Source organism: Hibiscus syriacus, unplaced genomic scaffold, assembly GCF_006381635.1.
Source record: "Hibiscus syriacus cultivar Baekdansim isolate YM2019G1 unplaced genomic scaffold, ASM638163v2 tig00110325_pilon, whole genome shotgun sequence".
Classification (NCBI taxonomy): domain Eukaryota; kingdom Viridiplantae; phylum Streptophyta; class Magnoliopsida; order Malvales; family Malvaceae; genus Hibiscus; species Hibiscus syriacus.
Window position 1 is genome coordinate 160892 of NW_024062683.1, and position 22196 is coordinate 183087.

The 22196-nt window shown below is 37.3% G+C and overlaps 3 protein-coding genes and 2 pseudogenes across 3 annotated transcripts; 2 read left to right on the forward strand and 3 right to left on the reverse strand.

Annotated features, from left to right (window-relative positions):
• The first annotated feature begins 1072 nt into the window (after positions 1 to 1072).
• LOC120117973 (lipase-like) lies at positions 1073 to 3433 on the forward strand. Its single transcript, XM_039138122.1, has 8 exons — positions 1073 to 1317; positions 1411 to 1505; positions 1593 to 1696; positions 1795 to 1895; positions 2264 to 2367; positions 2428 to 2865; positions 2937 to 3068; positions 3216 to 3433. The coding sequence occupies exons 1-8, from the start codon at positions 1078 to 1080 to the stop codon at positions 3379 to 3381; spliced, it is 1380 nt and encodes a 459-aa protein (XP_038994053.1). The 5' UTR covers positions 1073 to 1077; the 3' UTR covers positions 3382 to 3433.
• A 581-nt stretch (positions 3434 to 4014) lies between these two features.
• On the forward strand, positions 4015 to 6319 carry LOC120118069 (annotated as a pseudogene).
• A 920-nt stretch (positions 6320 to 7239) lies between these two features.
• On the reverse strand, positions 7240 to 11372 carry LOC120117975 (annotated as a pseudogene).
• A 4150-nt stretch (positions 11373 to 15522) lies between these two features.
• LOC120118046 (60S ribosomal protein L27a-3-like) lies at positions 15523 to 16166 on the reverse strand. The gene has a single exon (XM_039138194.1). The coding sequence runs from the start codon at positions 16079 to 16081 to the stop codon at positions 15641 to 15643; it is 441 nt and encodes a 146-aa protein (XP_038994125.1). The 5' UTR covers positions 16082 to 16166; the 3' UTR covers positions 15523 to 15640.
• A 1138-nt stretch (positions 16167 to 17304) lies between these two features.
• Positions 17305 to 18903, reverse strand: LOC120117957. Its single transcript, XM_039138107.1, has 4 exons — positions 18390 to 18903; positions 18154 to 18306; positions 17848 to 18053; positions 17305 to 17734 (listed from the first exon to the last, which is right to left on the reverse strand). Exons 1-4 carry the CDS (start codon positions 18861 to 18863, stop codon positions 17527 to 17529), a joined length of 1041 nt encoding a protein of 346 aa, XP_038994038.1. The 5' UTR covers positions 18864 to 18903; the 3' UTR covers positions 17305 to 17526.
• Between the last annotated feature and the right edge of the window lie 3293 nt (positions 18904 to 22196).

Genomic DNA, 22196 nt, shown 5'->3' on the forward strand with positions numbered 1-22196 from the left:
AATAAGTCATCGAATTTCCAAGTAAAATTATTATGTCTTCGATCTGGATAAAAAAACCAATAATGCTATTTAAATTGATTAAAAGACTGATTAATGAAGGAATGGTGAAATTTCAAAAGAAAAAAGTTAGTTAAAAATTGAACTCAATTTTTTTATTGTGTCATTATTCACATATGAATTATTTTGTTCATATCAATGTAGATAGAAAAAATATGTTATCAAATGATTAATTGTCATATCAACTATGTTGTAACAATTAACGTTGATAGAAAAAATATACAATTAAATGATTTCAAGAATAAAATTAATACTATTAAAAATATGGATAACATTAATAATTTGGTTTATTTAAAAGTAAAATGACCTCTTAAATTAAAATAATTGATCAATTTAATTTTAATTTAATTGATATTTTATTTATTTAAAAATAAATAAAATAATGGATTCAAGTAGTATAATATACGTGTCAACGCATATTGTTTCGATCAGAGATTAAAAGCCGCGTGATCTAGTGATGAACAATTGAAAAAGACAAAGACTAAAACAAACGTCCGTCTCAGCTTTTAAATTTCCAATCCCATCCCTTTATTTTATTGGGTTTCTAAATTTATCAACACAAATAGCAAGCGAAAGATTCTGGGTTTCTTTAAATGGAATGCATGGATCTAATATTCTATCTTTATCTTTGCCATAATTTAGTGGGAACCCATCACTCCAACCGCGGAAAGGAGATAATGTGCACAATTTTAGAGGGTGGTGGTGGGGCGGGCGGATTTACCAGCAGGACATATGGCATCTACGAAACCCCAAAATGGATCTTCATTGGTCACTTTGGTATATTTGGAATTCATGAGGAATTTGTGGGACAAAAACCATTTTCAAAGTTTCAAACTCAAATCCCCATGAATGCACTCATAACAACACAAAGAAAGAAAGAAAAATAACCAAAACAAAAACTTGGCCTCCTTCTATGGTAGTATCGTGTATCATTGAAGGGTTTTAGCTTTTTTTGTACATAATTATTGTTTTCTTTTGGGGGGAGGAGTGAGGGGGCTGTTTTTTTTAGCTTTTTAGAAGATGATAAGATGGTGGCTTTATGCTTTGCAATTAGTCGAGCTGATTGTTAGTGCATTGGTGCATATGCTATATGGGTTTTATATATTTAGCACGGCAGTCGCCGGAGACCTTTCTCAGAATTTAAGTGAACAATTTTTCAAGGGAAATCTAGAGGTTAAAAGAGAAGATCCCAGTGGAACCAATGTTGATGATCTGCCTCCTATTGTATTGGTTCATGGCATTTTTGGATTTGGCAAAGGAGTATGTTCTTTTTTCTTCCTTTCCCCCCCTTTTTTATGTTAATTGATATGGGATTTTAGTTTTAATCTGGAACTTTTGACCTGTTTTTAGAAGAGATTAGGAAGTTTTTCATACTTTGCTGGGGCAGAGAAGAAAGATGAGAGGGTTCTCGTGCCTGATTTGGGATCTCTCACCAGCGTATACGATCGGTTTGGCCTCTTAAACAGCATGAATTATTGCCATTTATGTTTGTTTTTCTGTGTTTTTGTTATATGGGATTTGGTTGGTTTTTCCAGGGCACGTGAGTTGTTCTATTATTTAAAAGGAGGGCAAGTTGATTATGGCGAAGAACACAGCAAAGCTTATGGCCACTCGCAGTTTGGACGAATTTATGAACAAGGCAAGCAGAAAATTTACCCTGATTTGTATTTAATTATTATTAATCTATCTCTGTTTTAATTCGACAAAATATGCATTTGTTTTACCATTGTGATGCAGGGCATTATCCAGAATGGGATGAAGATCACCCTATTCACTTCGTTGGCCATTCGGCCGGTGCTCAGGTTGTTCGTGTCTTGCAACAGATGCTTGCCGATAAGGTTAGTAAATTTCCCATTCATACGACAAAACCAATCAATTAGGGACGGGAATTCAATCGAGTCTTGTCCCGTTTATAAAATTCGAGTCTAATTGAATTGTTCAAGTTTTTGTTTAAATTTAATATTGAATATTTATAATGTTATGATACTAATTTAAACGATTTTCTATAAACATATCATATATTTATTTGAATTCTATTTATAACTCAAACTTTATTAAAAAAAAATAGTAAAATTGAATTTATGAAATTACAGATTAAATCAAATCAAAAAGTTCAATTTTTTTCTGAATTGAGTTAAGTTTTGCTCCTTGCTAATCTGTTATGGACTTCATTCTCCTCATTGTATAGTTTTTTTTGTTTCCCCAGGAATTCGAAGGGTATGAGTATACTTCTGAGCACTGGGTTTTAAGCATAACATCCTTATCCGGGGCTTTCAATGGCACCACCAGAACTTATTTCGACGGCATGCAGTATGTTCCCTTAACGCCGAAAACTGCTTTCTCCGATTGATTTTTCTTTTTCCTTTTCAGGCCAGGCGATGGGAAAACGATGAAACCTGTAAGTCTGCTTCAGCTATGTCGAATAGGAGTTACAGTTTATGACCGGTTAGATATCCCCTGGCTAAAGGCTTACTATAGTTTCGGGTTCGATCATTTCAACATGTCAAGGAAAAAACTTGGTCTTTGGGGTCTTGTTGATTGCCTCTCGGGCAATGCAGGACCTTTCACCACCGGAGATTGGATCCTTCCCGATCTCACGCTTCAAGGATCAATGGAAATGAATTTCCGTCTTCAAACGTTCCCCAACACATTCTATTTCAGCTACGCCACCAAATGTACACGGAAGATCCTCGGCGTCACCGTCCCTTCCGGCATTCTCGGTATACACCCGATGCCCTTTATACGAGTACTACAGATGAGCCAATGGCGCCATCCTCTTGATGTTCCTCCCCCTTACAAAGGCTACAGGTATGTGTATGCTTTCTGTTGAGATTATGGAGTCATGGTCATTGTGATGAAATTTATGGGAGTAATTGCAGGGACGAGGATTGGCAGGACAACGACGGAGCTTTGAACACGATATCGATGACTCACCCTCGTCTCCCGATCGAACACCCGAGCCGTTTGGTTGTCAATGATTCCGATTGCCTACCTCTACAGCCAGGCATATGGTTAGTATTATTCATTCCATTCCCTCTCTAGAGTACAACTGATAACAATGTAAATTCTTTTATCGACAATCCGTTAATCAGAGTGTTTGATTCGAATGCTAAATGCATAATAACCCATGCCTGAAAACGACTTTGGGATGGTTGCAGGTATTACAAAATTATTGAACAGGCAGATCACATATTGTTCATAGTGAATAGGGAAAGAGCAGGAGTTCAATTTGATCTGATATATGACACCATATTTCAGCGTTGCAGAAAGCATGTTTTTAGAAAGACTCCACCAACTTTACCAAACCAACCTCTCCCTAACTAATTAAAAATGATAATAATAGTCTCTAGCACACACCCCTCTTCTGTTGTTCTCACGCATTTATTAAGTTTGTACACTTGGCAGAAGTACGGACATACGGACCAAGGACAAACGTAAGATTTTATGTTGGGATAAAATTAAATCATCAATAAAAAATTAAAAAATAAATAAATTATACACGAAAATTTAAAAATTTAAAAAGATACAGGCGGTCACCCACCATCCATTCAATCTATTCCTCTTTAACAAAGCAAAAGCAGTCTCAAAATACCTCATTCACCCTACCATTTTCACCCATTTTGGTTGTAATTGTAACATTATTTCATTGTCATCAAGGTGTAGATATGTCATGTGCTTAGTTTATATGTATCATTGGTTTTGTCTTAGATACATTTTGGAAGACTTCCATTCTCATTTTATGTTTTCTTTTTTAATTTATGTGTTCATAAGACATTGCTAACAACTTATACATATATTGTTGTAGTTGCTTGATTGACTCGTACAATTACTTGTCATTGATATGCACTGTGTACGTTATTTTTCTAAAATAAAATTCATAATTTTCTCACCTATTATTTATTTATTTATTTATTTATTTCGTAGGTTAGTATAAAAAAGTTATCTTAAAGAACTATCATGTACGTAAAGATGTACCTCCAAAATGCTTTCACACATATTATCGGGATTTTATTTTAATAAATAATATTATTCAGGTGCTATATTAATAATAATATTCAATATGTATTATTTTACTAGAACCCTATCATAATACCATATTGTTGTTTGGAATTGTGGTGGCCCAATTTCATCCTTGATAACAGACGCATCACGGTGTCGTTTTATTGGAGGGAAAAAGAAGAAAAAAATAGTCGAACAGGTAGACGAAAATGGTATTCAGTAAACTCAAAGTTCTTTTTCAAATCCTTGAGCAATAAACAGCTGCTGCTGGTGTTTTGGCTTTTAGAAACCGTGGTTCTGCGGCGTTCTTTCCTGAATCCGTCGCGTTTTTCTTCTGCACTCAAAGCAGCTTCTTCTAAACCCAAGGTAGATTCTTATTACGCCGAGGAATTGTACTCAATGAACAAGAAGCTTTCTTATTTAGTACGAACTGGAATAATTCACGAAGCGAAGTCCATGTTTGATCAAATGGGGAAAAGAAAAACGGTAACGTGGAATTCGATGATTAGTGGGTATGTGAAACGAAGGGAAATAACGCAGGCTCGAAAGCTATTCGATGAAATGCCCGAAAGAGATACAGTTTCTTGGAACCTTATGATTTCTGGTTGTACTTCATATTTGCGATGCAAATTTCTCGAGGAAGGTAGAAAGTTGTTTGAAAAAATGCCCAGCATAGATGTGATTTCATGGAATACAATGATTAGCGGGTATGCTAGGAATGGGAGGATGGATGAAGCTAAAGAGATGTTTGAGAGTATGCCTGAGAGAAACGTGGTTTCTTGGAATTGATTACCGGATTTTTCGATAATGGTGATACTTTAAGTGCAACTGAGCATTTTAACAGGATGCCTGAAAGAGATTCTGCCACTGTTAATGCATTTTGTGTCTGGTTTAGTTCGAAATGGTGAACTGGACGAAGCTGCCAGGGCTTTGATTGAATGTGGTAATAAAGATGGTTCGAGTGAAATTTGATTGCTTCTTATAATACTTTGATTGCAGCCTATGGTCAGAAGGGCAGGTGGATGATGCCCGAAGACTATTTAATCAAATCCCATTTAAGAGTGTCCAAAGCGAAGGGGGAAATTGGGTGTTTGAAAGAAATGTGGTGACATGGAACTCGATGATTATGTGTTGTGAAGGTAGGAGATATTTTTTCTGCTAGGGAGCTCTTTGATCAAATGGTGGATAGAGATACTATTTCGTGGAATACCATGATCAATGGTTATGTTCAAATTCTAGATATGGAGGAGGCACTAAATCTTTTTAATGCGATGCAAAGCCTGATAACATGTCTTGGAATTCATTGATCTCAGGGTATGCTCAAATGGATAACTTAGAACGTGCTCGTAAATATTTTGAGATGATGCCTCAAAAGCATTTAGTTTCATGGAACACCATGGTAGCAGGGTATGAGATAAACAAGGATTATAAAGGGGCAATTGAGCTTTTCAAACGAATGCAAGCTGAAGGTGAAAAACCTGACAGACATACTTTATCTTCAGTTAGCGTCTCTACTGGGCTTTTGGATCTGCAATTAGGTATGCAGATTCATCAGTTGGTCTCAATGAGTGTAATTCCAGATGTACATATAAAGAACTCTCTCATTACAATGTATTCAAGATGTGGGCACTGACTGAGTCACGGATCATTTTTGATGGGTTGAAATCACCAAAAGATGTAATCTCTTGGAATGCAATAATTGGAGGATATGCATTGCATGGTTATGCTTTAGAGGCTTTAGAATTCTTTGAATCAATGAAGAAGAAGAATGTTCAACCTACTTATATTACATTTATTTCTGTTTTGAGTGCATGTATCCATGCCTGATTAGTTGATGAAGGTTGGGCATATTTTAAGTCAATGGTTAGTGAATATGCCATTGAGCCTCGAATTGAACATTATGCTTCCCTGGTAGACAATGTTGCTCGACATGGCCAACTTGAGGAAGCCATGGATTTAATCAAGAGTATGCCGTTTGAGCCAGATAAGGAAATTTGGGGTGCATTACTTAGTTCTTGTAGGCTTCGTAATAATGTAGAGTTGGCTCGAGTTGCTGCTGAAGCATTGATGAGATTGGAACCTGAAAGTTCAGCTGCATATATATTGTTGTATAATATGTATGCTGAAGCAGGACAGTGGGATGCTGCTGCAGAAGTTAGAGAAATGATGGAAAGAAATAATATCAGAAAACAAGCAGCATTCAGTTTGATAGATTCCTCTCATAGCTGGTTGGAATAATACACTTATTAATTGGCCACATCGATTTTAATCCACAGCTGTTCATAAAACTCCATATTTTTTGTTAACACATTAGTATCAGATGAGCTTTAAAGCTGATTTTACGATTTAGGATTAAAGTGCTTAAATACTAGTAGTATTTATGCTTCTGATTGTTGGAATATACAATATTACGAGTCACTGAATGAAAATGTGAAGAAAGTTCAATATTCAGTCAAAGGCAAGTTGTATCTTTGAGCTTCTTGTTGGATTAAAGGGGATCACTTCTTGTTCGAGTGCACCATTTTTGTTGGTGTGTCGTGATCAATATCTAAGATACAACTTGTAGTGTCATGTGGTACACTACGGTTGCACAATTGCAAGTCATATTGTCGTATTTATGCAATCTAAGCTGATATGGCTTTCGATGATATTACTTGAGCAGGAAGGGGGATGATGAAACCTGTAGTGTACCTAGAACTTGCTCTACATTCAGGTGAAACGGCTGCAACTCCTGTCAAGAATATAATCCTTCAGCAACTTGTCGCAACCGTGCCCTGCTTCTTGCTGTCAATTGGCGTGCTTTGCCTTCAAATCAATTAGTACCCTGACTGGTTACCAAACTTCCTCTTTCTTATATGATCCTGTAATTGCTTCTTCCGCCCTTGCATGTTTCAATACTTGCATTGGAAGAAACGAAATTTGGAGTCTAAAATCACTTTCTATAGGAAGGTGTGGCTACTAGGGTACCACCATTAGGTTATTGCCTCAGCCAAGTTTATTTATGAGGTCACCTGTGTCGGCTGCCAGTATAAAGTCAATCAAATGGAAATTCGCAATTATTAATCGATAATGTTAAATATTACATAATGATCACACAAGAATTTAAATATTTACAAAGCTTCAAGGGCAATTCATATGGGGGCAAACAAATACAAGCATTCATAGTTCATATGGGGACAAGCAAATACAAACATTAATACTTAATAATTTTAGGCCGATGGCTCAATCATTTGATGTTTGATGAATATTTTGCAGACTGCAGAGATCAATTCAAAGCTTCACGATCATCCCATTTTGTATAGGCTTCGTAGCAATGTCGTCGTCCTTGAGCTCCATATCGGTTGCACTCGGAGGAACATCGATCGCCGGTGAGCAATTAAAGAAGCCGTGCGGCTGCATTGCAGATAGCAAAGGATTAACTTAAAAAAATTGCTGTTGTCTACCAAGCTGTAAAATGTGAGTCGACCCCCTCCTATATACAAAGGCTGCCAAAGAAAAAATCAAACTGAATTGGCTTAAAATGCATGGTCTTGTATTACACTCCTCTACGAAGAGCTGCGCTATTTGTTTCGAGTATTTTGTTTAACATGCAAACCTATCACGACAATGAAAGTTGTCTAATGTGTCGACAACATCGTCAAACTAGATAACATTGTGGACGACTTTACGGGTTTATTATCAACCAGAGGTAGAAATGCATATGATCCTATATATATCATATCAGCGTCTGAAAACTAGTGAAGCAAAAGCATTAAATTCATGCAAGGAGTGAAGTTTATAAGGATCAGAGTACATACCATTAGCATAAAGCCGATGTGCTCCACTGGCAGACAGGCCAGTCTTGAGCAGGGGAACATGTGTTACTCCAAAAACATACCTAATACAAGAGGTAAACAACGTAGATGATACATACCAAAGATGCCTATGAATGTGAATAAAGTTACTAGAAGCGGTTTTATAGTTAAATACGAACAAAAACTATTGGTATAGTCCTTAGAGAAAGTTCGTGTCGGAAACTAACCAGAGAACTATATCGGCTTCTTCCAAAGAATGATTCTGCTTAACCCAAGTAGATAATCCTTCACCAACACGCGGATTTTGATTGGGGAACTCTCCTCCCGGGTACATTTCTTCAGCAGCATAGGGTGTGACCCAAAGATTATGTTTCAAGAAAGCAGCTCTTCGAAGGAATTTTGCCTCAGAGCCAGCCAGTGGCAAACAATTTGAACCAGGTACCAGTTTGAAACCTGTTAGCTGCCCGGTCCTGTTGACGTTTCTTGTGTTCCTAATCTAATATCGAAAATATAAAGTATGGTTCAGGGATCAGGTCATCGGGATTAGACAACTAAATGAAGTGTGGGAAAATTCGCTTACAATCCAGTGGCGTGCAGTCAATGGATTACAGTCACGCATTGCTTGCAGTTCGGATCTAAGTAGTTCTTCTTCAGCATAGAATGCATTATTATGAACATCATCCTTCCCTGGTTCTTCAACTTTAAGATTCACCTCAACAACCTATTAGAATGTATATACATATTTGCATGAATGAAGGAGCGAAACGAAACCATGATAACGGGAAAATAGCACAACTTACTTGATTAAACGCTTCTCCGGGTTTACAGTCGACTGCCATGTCCATGCGAGCCACGAAAAAGTGTTGATGAACAGGTGCATATAATCCAGGAGCTATGGTTGTGCCGTATTTCCGTGTTTCACCAGGCTGCAAAGCTCCTAAACTAAGAATTCCAGTGAGTTTAACCTCGGCTTCGATTTTACCGTCCTATAACAAGCATCCATCATTGAAATTTTAAGTAGTTTAAAGATGAGCACAAGAGCCAATTTGTGCAAAGCAAACAAAATCATTGCAGACACCAACTTGCCTGATAGAAATGCCAGAAAAATCCATATTCATAATTTGCCACGGTGCATACGAACGACGCTGTCAGCCTTCTTGACCAGCGGACTTCTGCTAACCCTGTTCTCCAATCTTGATGCTTCCATAAGATACCATGATCTCCTCATGCAAACATACACAATTCTCAATCGTTTCGACGCTTCCGGTGAAATTCGTAAAATGAGCATCAAAGTACTTGATATATCCCAAGCAATCACAACCCTACAGGAGATAAAGGCAAAGCATGGAAAATGTCAGCTTAAATTAAAGAAATGGAATCTTGAAATGAAACTCGACATGAAAGTGAAAACCCGAAAAGAACTGCCAAACCTTCTTAAGAGAATGTGCATTTTTACCCAGCCCATCTTCTCCTGCATCAAATGCATTCTTCCTATAATGTGGATCATTTGGATCTCCATAAGGAATAACCATTTCAACAAAACTTAATCGATGAGCCACAGGCCTCCGACCATGACTACCATCGATGTAAGTTACAGAATGGATTACCAGACCCTCCCTAGGAGTGAAACCAATTCGGAAGTTCCACTGAAATTAAAAATAATATATTAGTACAACATCTTGAACTGATATAAGCTATAACTTGTTTCACAAGCAAGCACCTTCTGCCATGCAATGAAATTCCCATTAATACGAAAACTGGGACCTTCAGGTTGAATAAATTGTAGTGGTTTCACGTCACTCTGATCGACACCCCCTCGTGTTTCACCAGCAATGTAGTTTCTTAAAGGGTCAGCTGGTGGAAGGGGAACAAGTTTTCGGTCTTCAAATTCAATCACCACCATATTTTGCATGTCAACAAGTACATGGATTCCCTCAACCGGACGAGCATAACCATTTTCCATGGGGCAGTCACTTTCGGTTCTTCAGATGATAAGTGGTTTAGCAAGTCTCCGGCTAGGGGCATCGGCATTGCTGTGATATCCGGCACACCTATAGAAAAATGAAAAGGTAAGGAACCTGCATAGGATATTATATAGAAAAGAAAAGTATAAGAATCTATATATACCAGGGATCAACCATCACAAGATCCATATCCTCAATGCCCCTCTTCTTCATTGCCTCTTGAAAAGGAGGAAAGTCCTTAACAACAGCCTCACACTCAGCATATTCCATAGCATCCTATAATTTGATAAGGACGTCCATAAACAAACACATAAGCAGGAATCAGGAACAACAAAATCCGATGATAGATACATAATATTGGTATTCTAAAGCAGGGGAATATATCTTGATGAGAACAATAAAACGGAATCCGGTTGAATCAATTGAAGACGTATATTTACCATGGGAGGCTGGACATATGGAACAACATTAGACGAAATGACTTTTCCCCTGTGGTGGCCTCCTCGAGTTGCAGCATGAGCTTCTGACAATTGAACGATCCATATGCTCAACTCGTTGGACCTTTTGTTGTAAACCACGAGTCTCGCTCTCCGTGGAGGGAGTTTACTTGGAATCACGGGTCCGCGCTTTGTCCTAGGGAGTAATGAAGGCTGGAAAGGAGGGAAGAAATATGCATCTGCCAATGCAACAACATACTTATCCGGTTCCACCAAAACTACTTCAATAAAACGCATGCTATCTCTCACCTAAACAACAAACAAATTCATTTCATTCATAGAAGAAAAAAAAACATAATATCAAGATTGAAGCAGCAATTCAAGACAAACATAGCTTCCTCTTCTTTTTCTGTTACCTCTGGGGTTGCTCCGGCTGCCCTTACAGTTGCCACGGCCACTGATATTTCAGCAGCGGACAATGGATCCAAAGGATGGCTGGTCTGAGCCCTTGTCATGATTGAAATTCCTGTGCAAAAATACATATTTATATAATCAGTTTGTACAAGAAATATATAATCAGAATATTGCAAGCAAAAATGATTGACATGGGAAACAATTTTGAAGATTTGGTATCGTATATAAAATAAACAAATCAAGCAAATCAAAAGCCGCCTCGTACACATGTAAACCCGACATCAAGGAAATATATAAGAACAAATGAACAATCCGTATATATTATATACATATAAAAATACGGAAAACAAGAATAGAAGAAGTATAAAGTTTAAACCTTTGCTGGTAGTGGTCTTAGTAGCAGGAGGATCCTAAATGATCTCATCAGGGCGGATCATGGAAGCCATGGAAGCTTTTTTGGGGATGGAATCCTCAGACGGACCAGCCCCAGAACCGACGGCAAGACTCCAGTTCTGCAAAACCTCAGTAGAAGAAGAAGAAATTGTCTTGTTCTTGTTGGTGTCGTTGGTTTTGGTAACGCAACAAGGCGTCGCTTTTTCCTGAGTTGAGGCCATTGCAATGGGTTAGCAACCTCACAGTATCCACCGTAGTATTTGACACTGCAGTTGTGTACTGACATACAGAGCAAATACTATGTTTCGGGGCTGATTCTCGGTGTCTAACCTTTGAGTTTCGCTCCAAAACTCGAAAGCTTCCTTGGTTTTCCCAAGCAACAACAAATGGGGAATATAAAGATGAGTTTCAAAGTTGCATATTGGTTCAAAAGGAAGAAAGATAATTGTGATTGGTTTGAAGACGACGACAAGGACAAAGACAAAGGAGAAGTGGGCTTAGTTATAATGGTTATGGTGTTTTGATTAGCTTCACACAACAACATGCGTGTCAACGTTTTGTGCTAGCATTGTGAAGAACACAACTGGACTTTGTTCGTGGGACTTTTTAGCTGTATTATTGTCATCCATCATTTCTTCCTATCAAATTATTCAATTGATAATAAATTTAAAGGTAAATTTCACAAATGCTCACTAAACTATATTGAAATGATCTTTTTAATCACTAGGATTTTAATAATTACAAAACAATTATTAATTTTTTGATTTATTATGAAATAGTCACTGTGTACTATAAAATAATGATGAATTTTAAGAATAATTTTGTATAATTAATAAATTTTAATGATTATTTTGTACTAATTGGAAATTTTTAATAATTATTCTATAATAATTTGATACATTTCATGATCGTTTTGTAATTTTAAAAATTGATTATCAAAAGATTATTCTATCATAATTTAATGACTAGTTATATAATTTACCATAAATTAAAAATTTAATCAATGAGTGCAAGATATTTACTGTGATAGTCTATATATGTTATCAATTATGTATATAATTATTTAAATTTCAGTTAAGAAAACAATTCAACAGAAAACTATTTAAATTTGATCTTACTTATCAGTTTTAAACTGCCCTTTCATAAAATAAGTAAACTTTATCTATTTCTTCAAAATACGTGTTATTTTTGGTTTTTTAAATATAAACAAATTACTTTTTTTTAAAATATATATATATATTTATTTACTTATTTTTTATATTTTAGAATTTAAAATTTAGCATTAGTTTAGAGTTTTAAGTTTTAAGATTCTTTTTGAATATTTAAATTTTAAGATTTAAATAAATATAATTATATAAACTTTAATTAGTGGGAACTATAAGCTAAAGATAATAGTAGTATTTATTATATGCATAGAGATCGTTGTTGGGGAATGACAAAGCAATAAATTTCTTTAATTGATTTCAGGTTTTAGTGGATACAAAAGCTGACCGAAAGTGAAAGCTGAAAGCAATGAATTCCAACCATGGTGGTAATCATTATCCTTAATTTATTCCCGTCTCACCCAACAATTTGTCCACTTTCTACCTCAACACTAATGTCTTTGTATCATCATCTCCAACATGCTACAACAACACTTCAGCTGGTAATGGAGGAGGGGGGGCATGCAGCCTGCCATTGACTAGAAACCTGCCAACGACCATCGCCTTCTCGAGTTCGTCTAAACTTGGCGACATCCTTGGGATCCTCCTGCAGCGATTCGCAGAGCATTTTCACAACCTCCCTGGCTGGCAGGCTTTACATGAGCCTTTGGTAATACTTTCCGGACTTTGTTTTCTCGTTAGGATCGGACAATGATTTGGTAGCCCCTACAACTCCTCGATCGACCACTTCCTTTTGGTCATCTGAATCAGCCCGTACAGGTAATATTGGAGTTGAAATGCAGTTGAAGGTCACAACAGCCAACAATGAAGCAGCGGTACGTGCTATTATGCGACGGTGATTCGATAAACACGGTGGAACAACATAACACTTGAATTGTAGTTTACCAGCTGTTTTGCAGAAGAGAAAAACAGTCGGTCCGAACACCGTAAATGTATAAACATATGCAAACTAAGCTGCTGGGAAAAGGCTAACAATATACATAAAATTCAAGTGAAAATATCATATGTTGAGGAACATATTCAACGAAGAAAACCCAATTTAACAAGTCGAGCAGATGTAGTTGAGAGAGAAGGAACCGGATTTAAAAATAAATAAAAAAAGACAGAAATAAACATAAAAAGAATTCAAATGGTGAGTTAGCAATAAGAAATTGCGATACTTTGGGCAACAACCTCCACCTATTACTGGTTTCCTCCAGATTTTCGTACGTGTTTTAGCATGGGCATTATTTCAACTAAATATTTATATTTAGTTAACATGTAATTAAGTCGATAGTTGTTCTCACTGCACTTTGTGACGGGTATCATTTGTTGGTATTAATAGTAGTAGCGTCCGTATGCATATGGACCACTAGGGAGGTTCAGCGCCAATATGTTTCTCGACATCTCATGTTGATAGTCCTACAGCTTCTGCACGCTGCGGTGATTTAATGTTCCCAGATTCAGCTTTTTGGAATGAGCATCAAGTCCGCCAATATGATTCTAAGATTTCCGATAGCTCCTGTTGTTGGGTATACGTTGATCTGAGGTGGACATTCATCCGGAGTCTACAATGTTCGCTCAAGTTATTTATGGTTGATGCACCCACAACAGGTTCCTACTTCGTCGTCACGGTTATGATGCTTCCTCGCTCGGTTATCTACTCCACCCAAAATCAGATTGTTTGGGTGGCGGGTGGTTCATGAAGCGCTTCGGTCAGCCAACAGTTGTTTTTTGTCGTGTCGGACAGTGGAACTTGTTGCCCGTGTGGTCACGCAGAGAAGACAGTTCTTCATGCCGTCTGGGACTGTGATGTGACTAGGTACATTATCTCGATAGTCGGATTTCCTGCTTATTGTCTCTCTCCACCGCAAACTTCCTGTGGTCAGTGGTTTGAGCTGATGATGTACGCTCTTCCTCCTGCACGCTTCGTCGGGTTATTGGGCCCTCTTATATCACCAGTGGCATCGTGGAAATCTGTATCTTCATGATGGTCACTTAGTACCAGGTTGGATTTGATTACTGAACTCCGTTCCTTGCAGTCTGCCTATCGCTCGGCCACATCTGCTGCTCCCTGTCTCATTTGTCTGTTTCTGGCAAAACCCCCATTCTCGGCGATCAAAATTAATGTGGTTGGAAATAACCTCGTTACTTCGACTGCAGAAGCTATTGATGCAGTGGCTCGTGATGAACACAAATTGATTGTTGCCGAATATACTGTGCCCTTGGATGTTGCCAGGATGCGTGTATCATTGGGGCCTCCACTATTACCGTTTGCATCCGTTGAGGATTGAGTTCGTTGTGCCGCATATCACAGTCGAGAACACTAAAGCCAATCTAATTCGCCAATTACTTCATCGCTAAGTTGATCTTTCTGTGACTCGTTCTCATCTTATTGAAGCACAAAGGTTATTAGATTCTAATTCGAACATATAACAATCACATGTTCGTTGCCCAGGTAATGTTGCAGTATATACTCTTGCAAAATGGGCTTCATCTTCCCATTCATCTTTGTACTTTTCGTATGAATATTTAGAGTGTATTTCATCCATTATTCTAGTTGATACCATTCGGCTAATGTTATAAACTTGCAACTTTAAGAAAACACCTAACTGCATAAATATGCCTGCTTATGATATGTTAAATAATTAACTTCCGACCACTCTTAGCTAAGTGTCCACACTTCTTATCTTCCATGGCCAATATCCAGATTTATTTTCAACCGATTCGCAGGTTAAAGCTGTTAACAATCTTACAAGGTAAACATTGTTCTCTCAGGTAATATTTTTAAGAGATTTTGTTAAAACATACATTAGAACGATTATAAAGGATAACTACATGAACTTGAACAACTAAACATAGTATTTATATCATACTTAAAAACCAATCAATCGAATCCGGTTACACTATTCCCTCTGTTAAAAGACTAATTAATCATAAGTGAATAGTAAGGAGGTCCAGCATCCCCTTCCTGCACTTTCCCTAGCCTTAGCAATGATGAACAAGAAGTATAAAGCAAACATGAAATTTCTCATTCAAAATATGCAAATACAAAACCATGCATTTAGGGCACTAAATATCCCTATCAGACAACATGAATACGTTTACAGAGGACCGTAATCATAAGCAACTTATAGAACAAATACTCAGTAACTAGCAAGAGGATAAACAAATAATTTGCATGTATTCAGCATACGTAGCAAGTCACTTAATCCACCACACACAAAACATAGCCATTAAAGATTTAATCAAGAAAATTCAGCGAAGTAGATCACAGAAAAATAAACACAATAATGCAAGTAGTCGAACACTTGACATATAATTGGCCAAATTAAATTGAAAATCACATTTCATGTTTAACTTCAAACAACAAAAGATAATAACTTAACAGAACTGTCTTTCAAAACCAAAAACAAAAATAAATCTGACAAAAAGCTAACCTAGGTGGTGAGCACAACAGCACCACCAGCCTCCTTAATCTTCTTCTCGGCAGTCTTGGAAACCAACTTAGCCTTAACCACGATGGGTTGGTTCTCAGGCAAGACACCTTTTCCAAGGACCTTAAAGTAACCGTACTGGGTCACGTCGATCATCGGAGCGGCATCCTTGTTGGCTTTGGCCTTCACGTCTTGCGGAACGAGAGACCATAGCTTGTCGATGTTAACGATGGGGCAGTAGAACTTGTTGCGGAGCTTGTGGAAGTACCTCATACCAACTTTCCCGAAATACCCAGGGTGATACTTATCAAAAAGGATCCTGTGGTGGTGCATACCTCCGGCGTTACCGCGACCTCCCGGATGCTTGCGGTGCTTGCCGATACGACCGTGTCCGGCACTGACGTGGCCGCGCTTCTTGCGGTTCTTCTTGAAGCGGGTTGTCATTTTCTAGGTTGGTGTGGAGCTTGGGGGGGCGGGGAAGTAAGGGTTCAGAGCGGCTGCGAGAGGCAAAATGAAAATAGGGTTATTGAGGGGATTTTATTTAGGAACGAGGTTTTTAGTTTCCGAGTTTGCCCTTACTCTATGGTTTTCGGCTTTTGGGATTTTCTGGATGTGGATCGGCCCTAAACACTTTGGGCTTTTGGCTCAGTGTAAGGACTGGTGATGGGCTCTAAGGAGGTAGATTAGATCTTGTACTCATGTTGTGCAGAGAGATTAGAGTTGGTCATTGGTCGGTCAAGTTGAATCTTCGATTCATTTGGATTTGACTCCTTTTCATCTATTATTCGATTTAATATGAATTTAAAAAAGTTTCATTTAACTTAAGTTTTAAGATAAAATTTCATTTTTATTAGATAAAATATAGACTTGATTAAAAATATATATAAAGAGAAAAATATTATAACAACTACCCCTAAATATATAAAGATCAATTATACAATTATTTTTGATTCTAGCCAAATTAAGTATTTTTCACTTCAAACATGAATTTAATCCGATCCGATCTTATCCTTTAAAAAAAATTCAACCATATCAAACCAAAATCTAATTTTACAAAAAAAATCTAACTCTATAGGACCAGGACGTATCAAAACATATATGATTCGAATCAAATATTCATCATTAATAGAGATTATTGAGATATTAATTCGATTTTATAATAGTTTTTTAGAATTTGTGTTTGGGACAATTTTTATATAAACGAGAAAGTTAGATGAAACAGAGTCAAATTTAAGACAAAATATGTTGTCTTGTTGGGCAGATATGTTTTAAGTAACTATATCGTACTTGTGTTTAAGCCTTGCACAACCTAATTTTCATGTGTTTTAGGATCCGTCAGATGAAGAAGATTGCACTCTTTACCCAGGAAATCCCCCATCAATCATTGACGCCAAATTCCAATCAATCACTAAACCCAAATATTCATTCAGATCCCAAACTCCGATCAATCAAGACACTGTGGATTCGAACAGGAAATGGGACACGAGATTTTGGGGTTTACTGTAGTCCTACGGCGATCGTGGTCATCATGGATGATTTATTGCTGGGCGGAAGTGGGGGCAAGCCTGACACTTTGACCATGGAATCACATGCCATTGCTTTTCTGGACTAAAAAAATGGCTTGTCGAGTTACGGTATGAGCACGGTGTGATCGAATTTGAGAAATCTGGTTGATGATATTCTTCAGCTCGGTAAGGAATTGTTTGTACAAAGAAATAGCCATTACCCAATTCAAAATCCATCACATACATCAAAGAAGGCATCCTTTTTCTGCTTCATAAATACATCATTAATACCACATTAACAAGTCACGATAAATAATTAAATGAGCATATCTATCATGATCCAGCAATAACAATCATGGTGTCGTCTTGTTTCTGTATGACGACTCATTTCTGTAGAAAAACCGCTGCTCCCACCAAGCCGAACCACACGGTCAAAGCGACCCAAAATGCCCTGTTCTTTTCCAGTCCAACAGGAGGTCGCCACACCAGAAAATCACTCAGAAAGTCTCTGGACCAGGGAAGCTGATTCGTCGTCGATCCTATTGTCTTTTGATCCCGGTCCTTGTTCTTATCGGTCCATGTTGCTGCATAGCTGAAAGTTTTCAAATAACGCATATGTTTAGCTCTAATTATCACCAACCAAAGTTGGAAATGGTGAACAAATACATGTAAATATTCAGAGATGGAGCCAATCAGCATATATACCTGTCGTAACTGGAACCAATCAGCGGTATAGTAACCATCTCTTCCTGGGTTATCTTCAGTTTGGGTGCTTGCAAAATGTATCGGAGCTCGGAAGCTTGCCGTCGAATGCTCACACTGGGATGATTCTTCTCTAATTGCTGGTACAGAGCAATGCAGTCCGCATGGCGGTTATTCGCCTCGTACGCCATTGCCAACCATATTTGAATCTGATACCATAAAAGAAAAGAAAATTAAATTCCATTTCGTCGACTCTGCTAAACACTGCTCAGATTTCAAGTGACCTTAACGGTACGACCATCAACCAACCTCACCGCCAAATAATGTCGACCTGGGAATGATGGTGAGAGCAGCTTCAAGAAACTCAATGGCGCGTCCGTACATGCCTCTTCCGTAAGCCTTTTGGCCTAATTCAAACATCAATTGCGCCGTCGCTCTCCTCTCTCCTTGTTCCTGAACCACCTGAATAAAAACAAAATTAAAAATTTCTAATGCAAATTAATTTGTTTATGAAGCGATGGAAGAACGAAGAAGGCGGAAAAGACCTTTTCGAGCTCTTTTCTCACTCTCAGCTTTTTCTGCTCCTCCGTTTCTTCTCTATCTTCACATTCACTCTCATCTGCTTCCGCTTTGCTCTGCAACTCCTCGGCTTTCTTCTCCAGCTCTCTCATCTCCTCAATTTCTTTAACTCTCTTCCTCATTTCATTCTCCCAATCGTACTCTTCCTCCTCCTCAAATCCGTTGCCGTTGCCGTTTCCATCGTCGTCGCTAGACTCCGCGTCGAAATCCACCGCCTTCGATTTTCCCCGAGCCACCGCTCGGTGAGCCCGATTCTCCCCATCCCAGTAGTCGAGTTGGTTCTTGTTGGAAAGAGAAACGTGGGAGAAAGTAGGATCTCTCTTCTGTAAGTTCAAAACGACGTCGATGGCCAACGGACAAAGTTTCCGGTCCGCTGTTGAAACGGTCCTCGCCGACGTCACGTCCAGTAACAAAGCTAAATTCCCAAGAACCACAGCCATGGCCGGAGACCGAGAGAAAAGGATAGAAAGTAAAGGAAATATATGGCGTTTCACCGCCGCGAACTTAAAGATTTTTTTAGAAAGTTGATTTTTGTCTTAATGACTAAATTACCCTTTCAAATGCCTTAAACTGAGTGAACTTTGGACATAATCTTACTTTAATTATAAATTCCATCCCTCCACTTTCTAAAAAGTGAAAAATAAGTCCAACTATCACTAGACTCGTGACCCAAACTGTTGATTTTAGGGTAAAATATAAATGCTAGTCGTTTAGTTTTAGGTTTTGAATGGATTTTAATATTGAATTTTAAAACGTTTCAATACATAGAATTTGGGTTAGGTTCAATTAAGATATTGGATCGTTAAATTATTAACAAAATGATGAGATGATCGTTCCTTCTAAGTTTTATGTAATAAATCGTTAACTTCTTCAATTGTCATCATTGAACAATCATTATCCATTATCGATCGCAATCCATGACAAAATCGATATAAAATGTTTATATTTTACCCTTGTTTTATCTCATTGGAATTGTTTTCTATTAAATATATTTAAAAATAATTTTAAAAAATAACTAGAAAATTGACATTCTATGTCACTGTCTCCTCCAATGAACGATGAATGATACTAATTTCAAGGTATATTATTTGTTTTCTCTAAATATTGTATCTCGCCATTCAATTTTTTAAACAAACATATAAAAACTCACAAATCATATAAAGCCTCCAATTTAAAAAAATGATTGATTCTTGTATTTATTTTCATGAGTTATAAATTAGAATTTAGATTTTTAAAGTGATAGAGGATGATGAGATAAATTCATTGATATCTAAGTAGTGTTATCTTAAATATTCTAAATATGTAGTAAGTAGTGTACCTGTAAATTGAAAAGTATAAGGATTAACTTTTAATATTTAAAAGTATAAAGGACTAAATTCGGAAATAAACCATGATAACTCGTGAGTTTGTGATATAGAAATAGCGCCAAAAAGAGTGTTAACGTGGTGCTACCTTTCTTACTACATAGGACGAGGCAAAAATGCCCAAATAAAGCTACTGAGAATGTTTAATTCCCAGTTTAAGGATGTTAGTCCATTATTTTCTCAAATGGGGTGAATGTTACAGGGTTGGATGCATTGCTTTGGATCTCTCGGCGTTTTCAACACAAAATTTTCCTGCAGGTGGATCTCTCGGCGTCTTCCATGCAAGGAATGCTGCAAGGCTTCCTCGTACGATAAAGCTCCCGAAGTGAAGTCTCTTAACCCATTTTTGCAACGCCATCGAACCGTCGAGCTCACTCTCGGTTTTCTCTATAACAACCCGATCTATCTATTCATCAGTATTGCTTTTAACTAATAGCTTGTTTGAATGATCAGATGATGATGACACACATCGTTTATTTACTGATTCGGATTGCAAAAACCTTCTGATTCTAGCAAAGAACTTAAGCTTCCTACTAGAAAGTAACCAAATAGAAGATGAAGAGGAAGACATGCTCTGAGTTTGAGAGGGAGACATGGTTGGAGAAGGGAAATTCAAAGAAGTGGGTTCATTGTTTATATAAACTATTGCGAACAGAAATCAGACAACCACCATTGCTCTCCATTGCTTCACCATTCAAACCAGCTTTTATCAAGACCCAACTACCTAGAAGCTTGCATGGGGGTTTTCTGCTACTGTCATCGGTTCTCACTACTGGTTTCGCCGAAGCTTTATCGTACGAGGAAGCCTTGCAGCATTCCCTGCATAGAAGACGCCGAGAGATCCACCTGCAGGAAAATTTTGTGTTGAAGACGCCGAGAGATCCTTGAACGAATCCAACACCCCTGTGAAGACGTCGAGAGATCCAAAGCAATGCATCCAACCCCGTAGCATTCATCCCATTTGAGGAAATAATGGACTATCATCCTTAAACTGGCAACTAAACATTCCCAGTAGCTTTACTTGGGCATTTTTGACCATAGACGATTGTCGTATATGTGGAAGCGAAAAAGCTTGATCCTTTCAAACACGTCATCGGAAATAATAACAAAGACTTAATATAAAAAAAATTGCTTAAATTATTATTTTTTTCATCTAAATGTTTATTGATTTAATTATTTATTATTATAAACGTTATTATTTTAAGTATATCAATCATAATAAATATTAAAAAATCTGTCAAATGACAATTATAGTGTTTAGGTATTTTAAAAGTTCTATTTTTTTGAAAAAAAAAATTAATTTTTTTTAGATAAACAAGATTTTATTATCCAAAGAAGATTACAAAACAAAGCATCCCAAACAATAAAGTCAAGCTATAAACAACAAAAGAAAAATTATCCTATACCCCAATTGCAACTAAGCTGCATATTAACAAAATCAAGATTGTTAAAAACTCTATTCCTAAGTTGAGTACTAACAATCTCCTTAATGGAAATAAGTAAATCATCAATGGTTCTAAAACGTCTTTGGAATAAGCGTCTATTTCTTTCTTCTCAAACATAGTAAATGAAAAAACACGAAGCAATCTTCAATATAGTTGTAAGAAGTGATTTTCCTTTCCAAGTCAAGGATGCTCAAGCAACAAAAGAATCCCCCAAGAAATATGAGGCTTGTTCAAAAGAGAAAGATTTAGAATTCTATTCCAAAGAGCAACAACTATAGTACAATCAGCAAACAAGTGATTCCTCGTTTCAAAGGCATCATTACATAAAATGCAAGAGTCTACGGTAGTAATCCTCATTCGAATAAGTCTTTCACGGGTAGGGAGTCTATCCAAGACTGCAAATGCTTTTAGAACTAGAAACTCCTAGTTCTAATCCTCTCTATTCTGGTCGCCGACCATCTCCGTCCATTCTTCCAATACCGAACAGTCAACCAACCTTGTCGTACACCCATTGACCGACCATTACCCTATCATCATCTCAAAACTCTAAATTCTCAGACCCTTAAACTTAAATTCTTAAAATTTTAAATACACAAATTCATAAACCCTTAATTTTTCTCCTTCAATCGCCGGGGTAGAAGCTTTGCAATGAGGTAATGCGTGATGGATCTTGGTGCGGTGGGGAAAGAATTTGTTTGCGGCAGTGACGATTTACAACAATTATGATTTGCAGTGGTATTTCACCATTATGATTTTCAGGAATTATGCACAGTTTATGGCCCAACGGTGTTGATAGTGGCCGATCGACGAGATTCGGTCATCAGGTGAAGATTTTGGTAGAGGTTCGATCGCCAGTAACAGCGGTAAACAGCGACGTTCGGCATGGCTATAGAGATTGGAATTAAAGTTTTTAAAGTTTTGGAATTTTTTTAAGATTTGAGAAAAGTTTAGGGTTTTTTAAGAA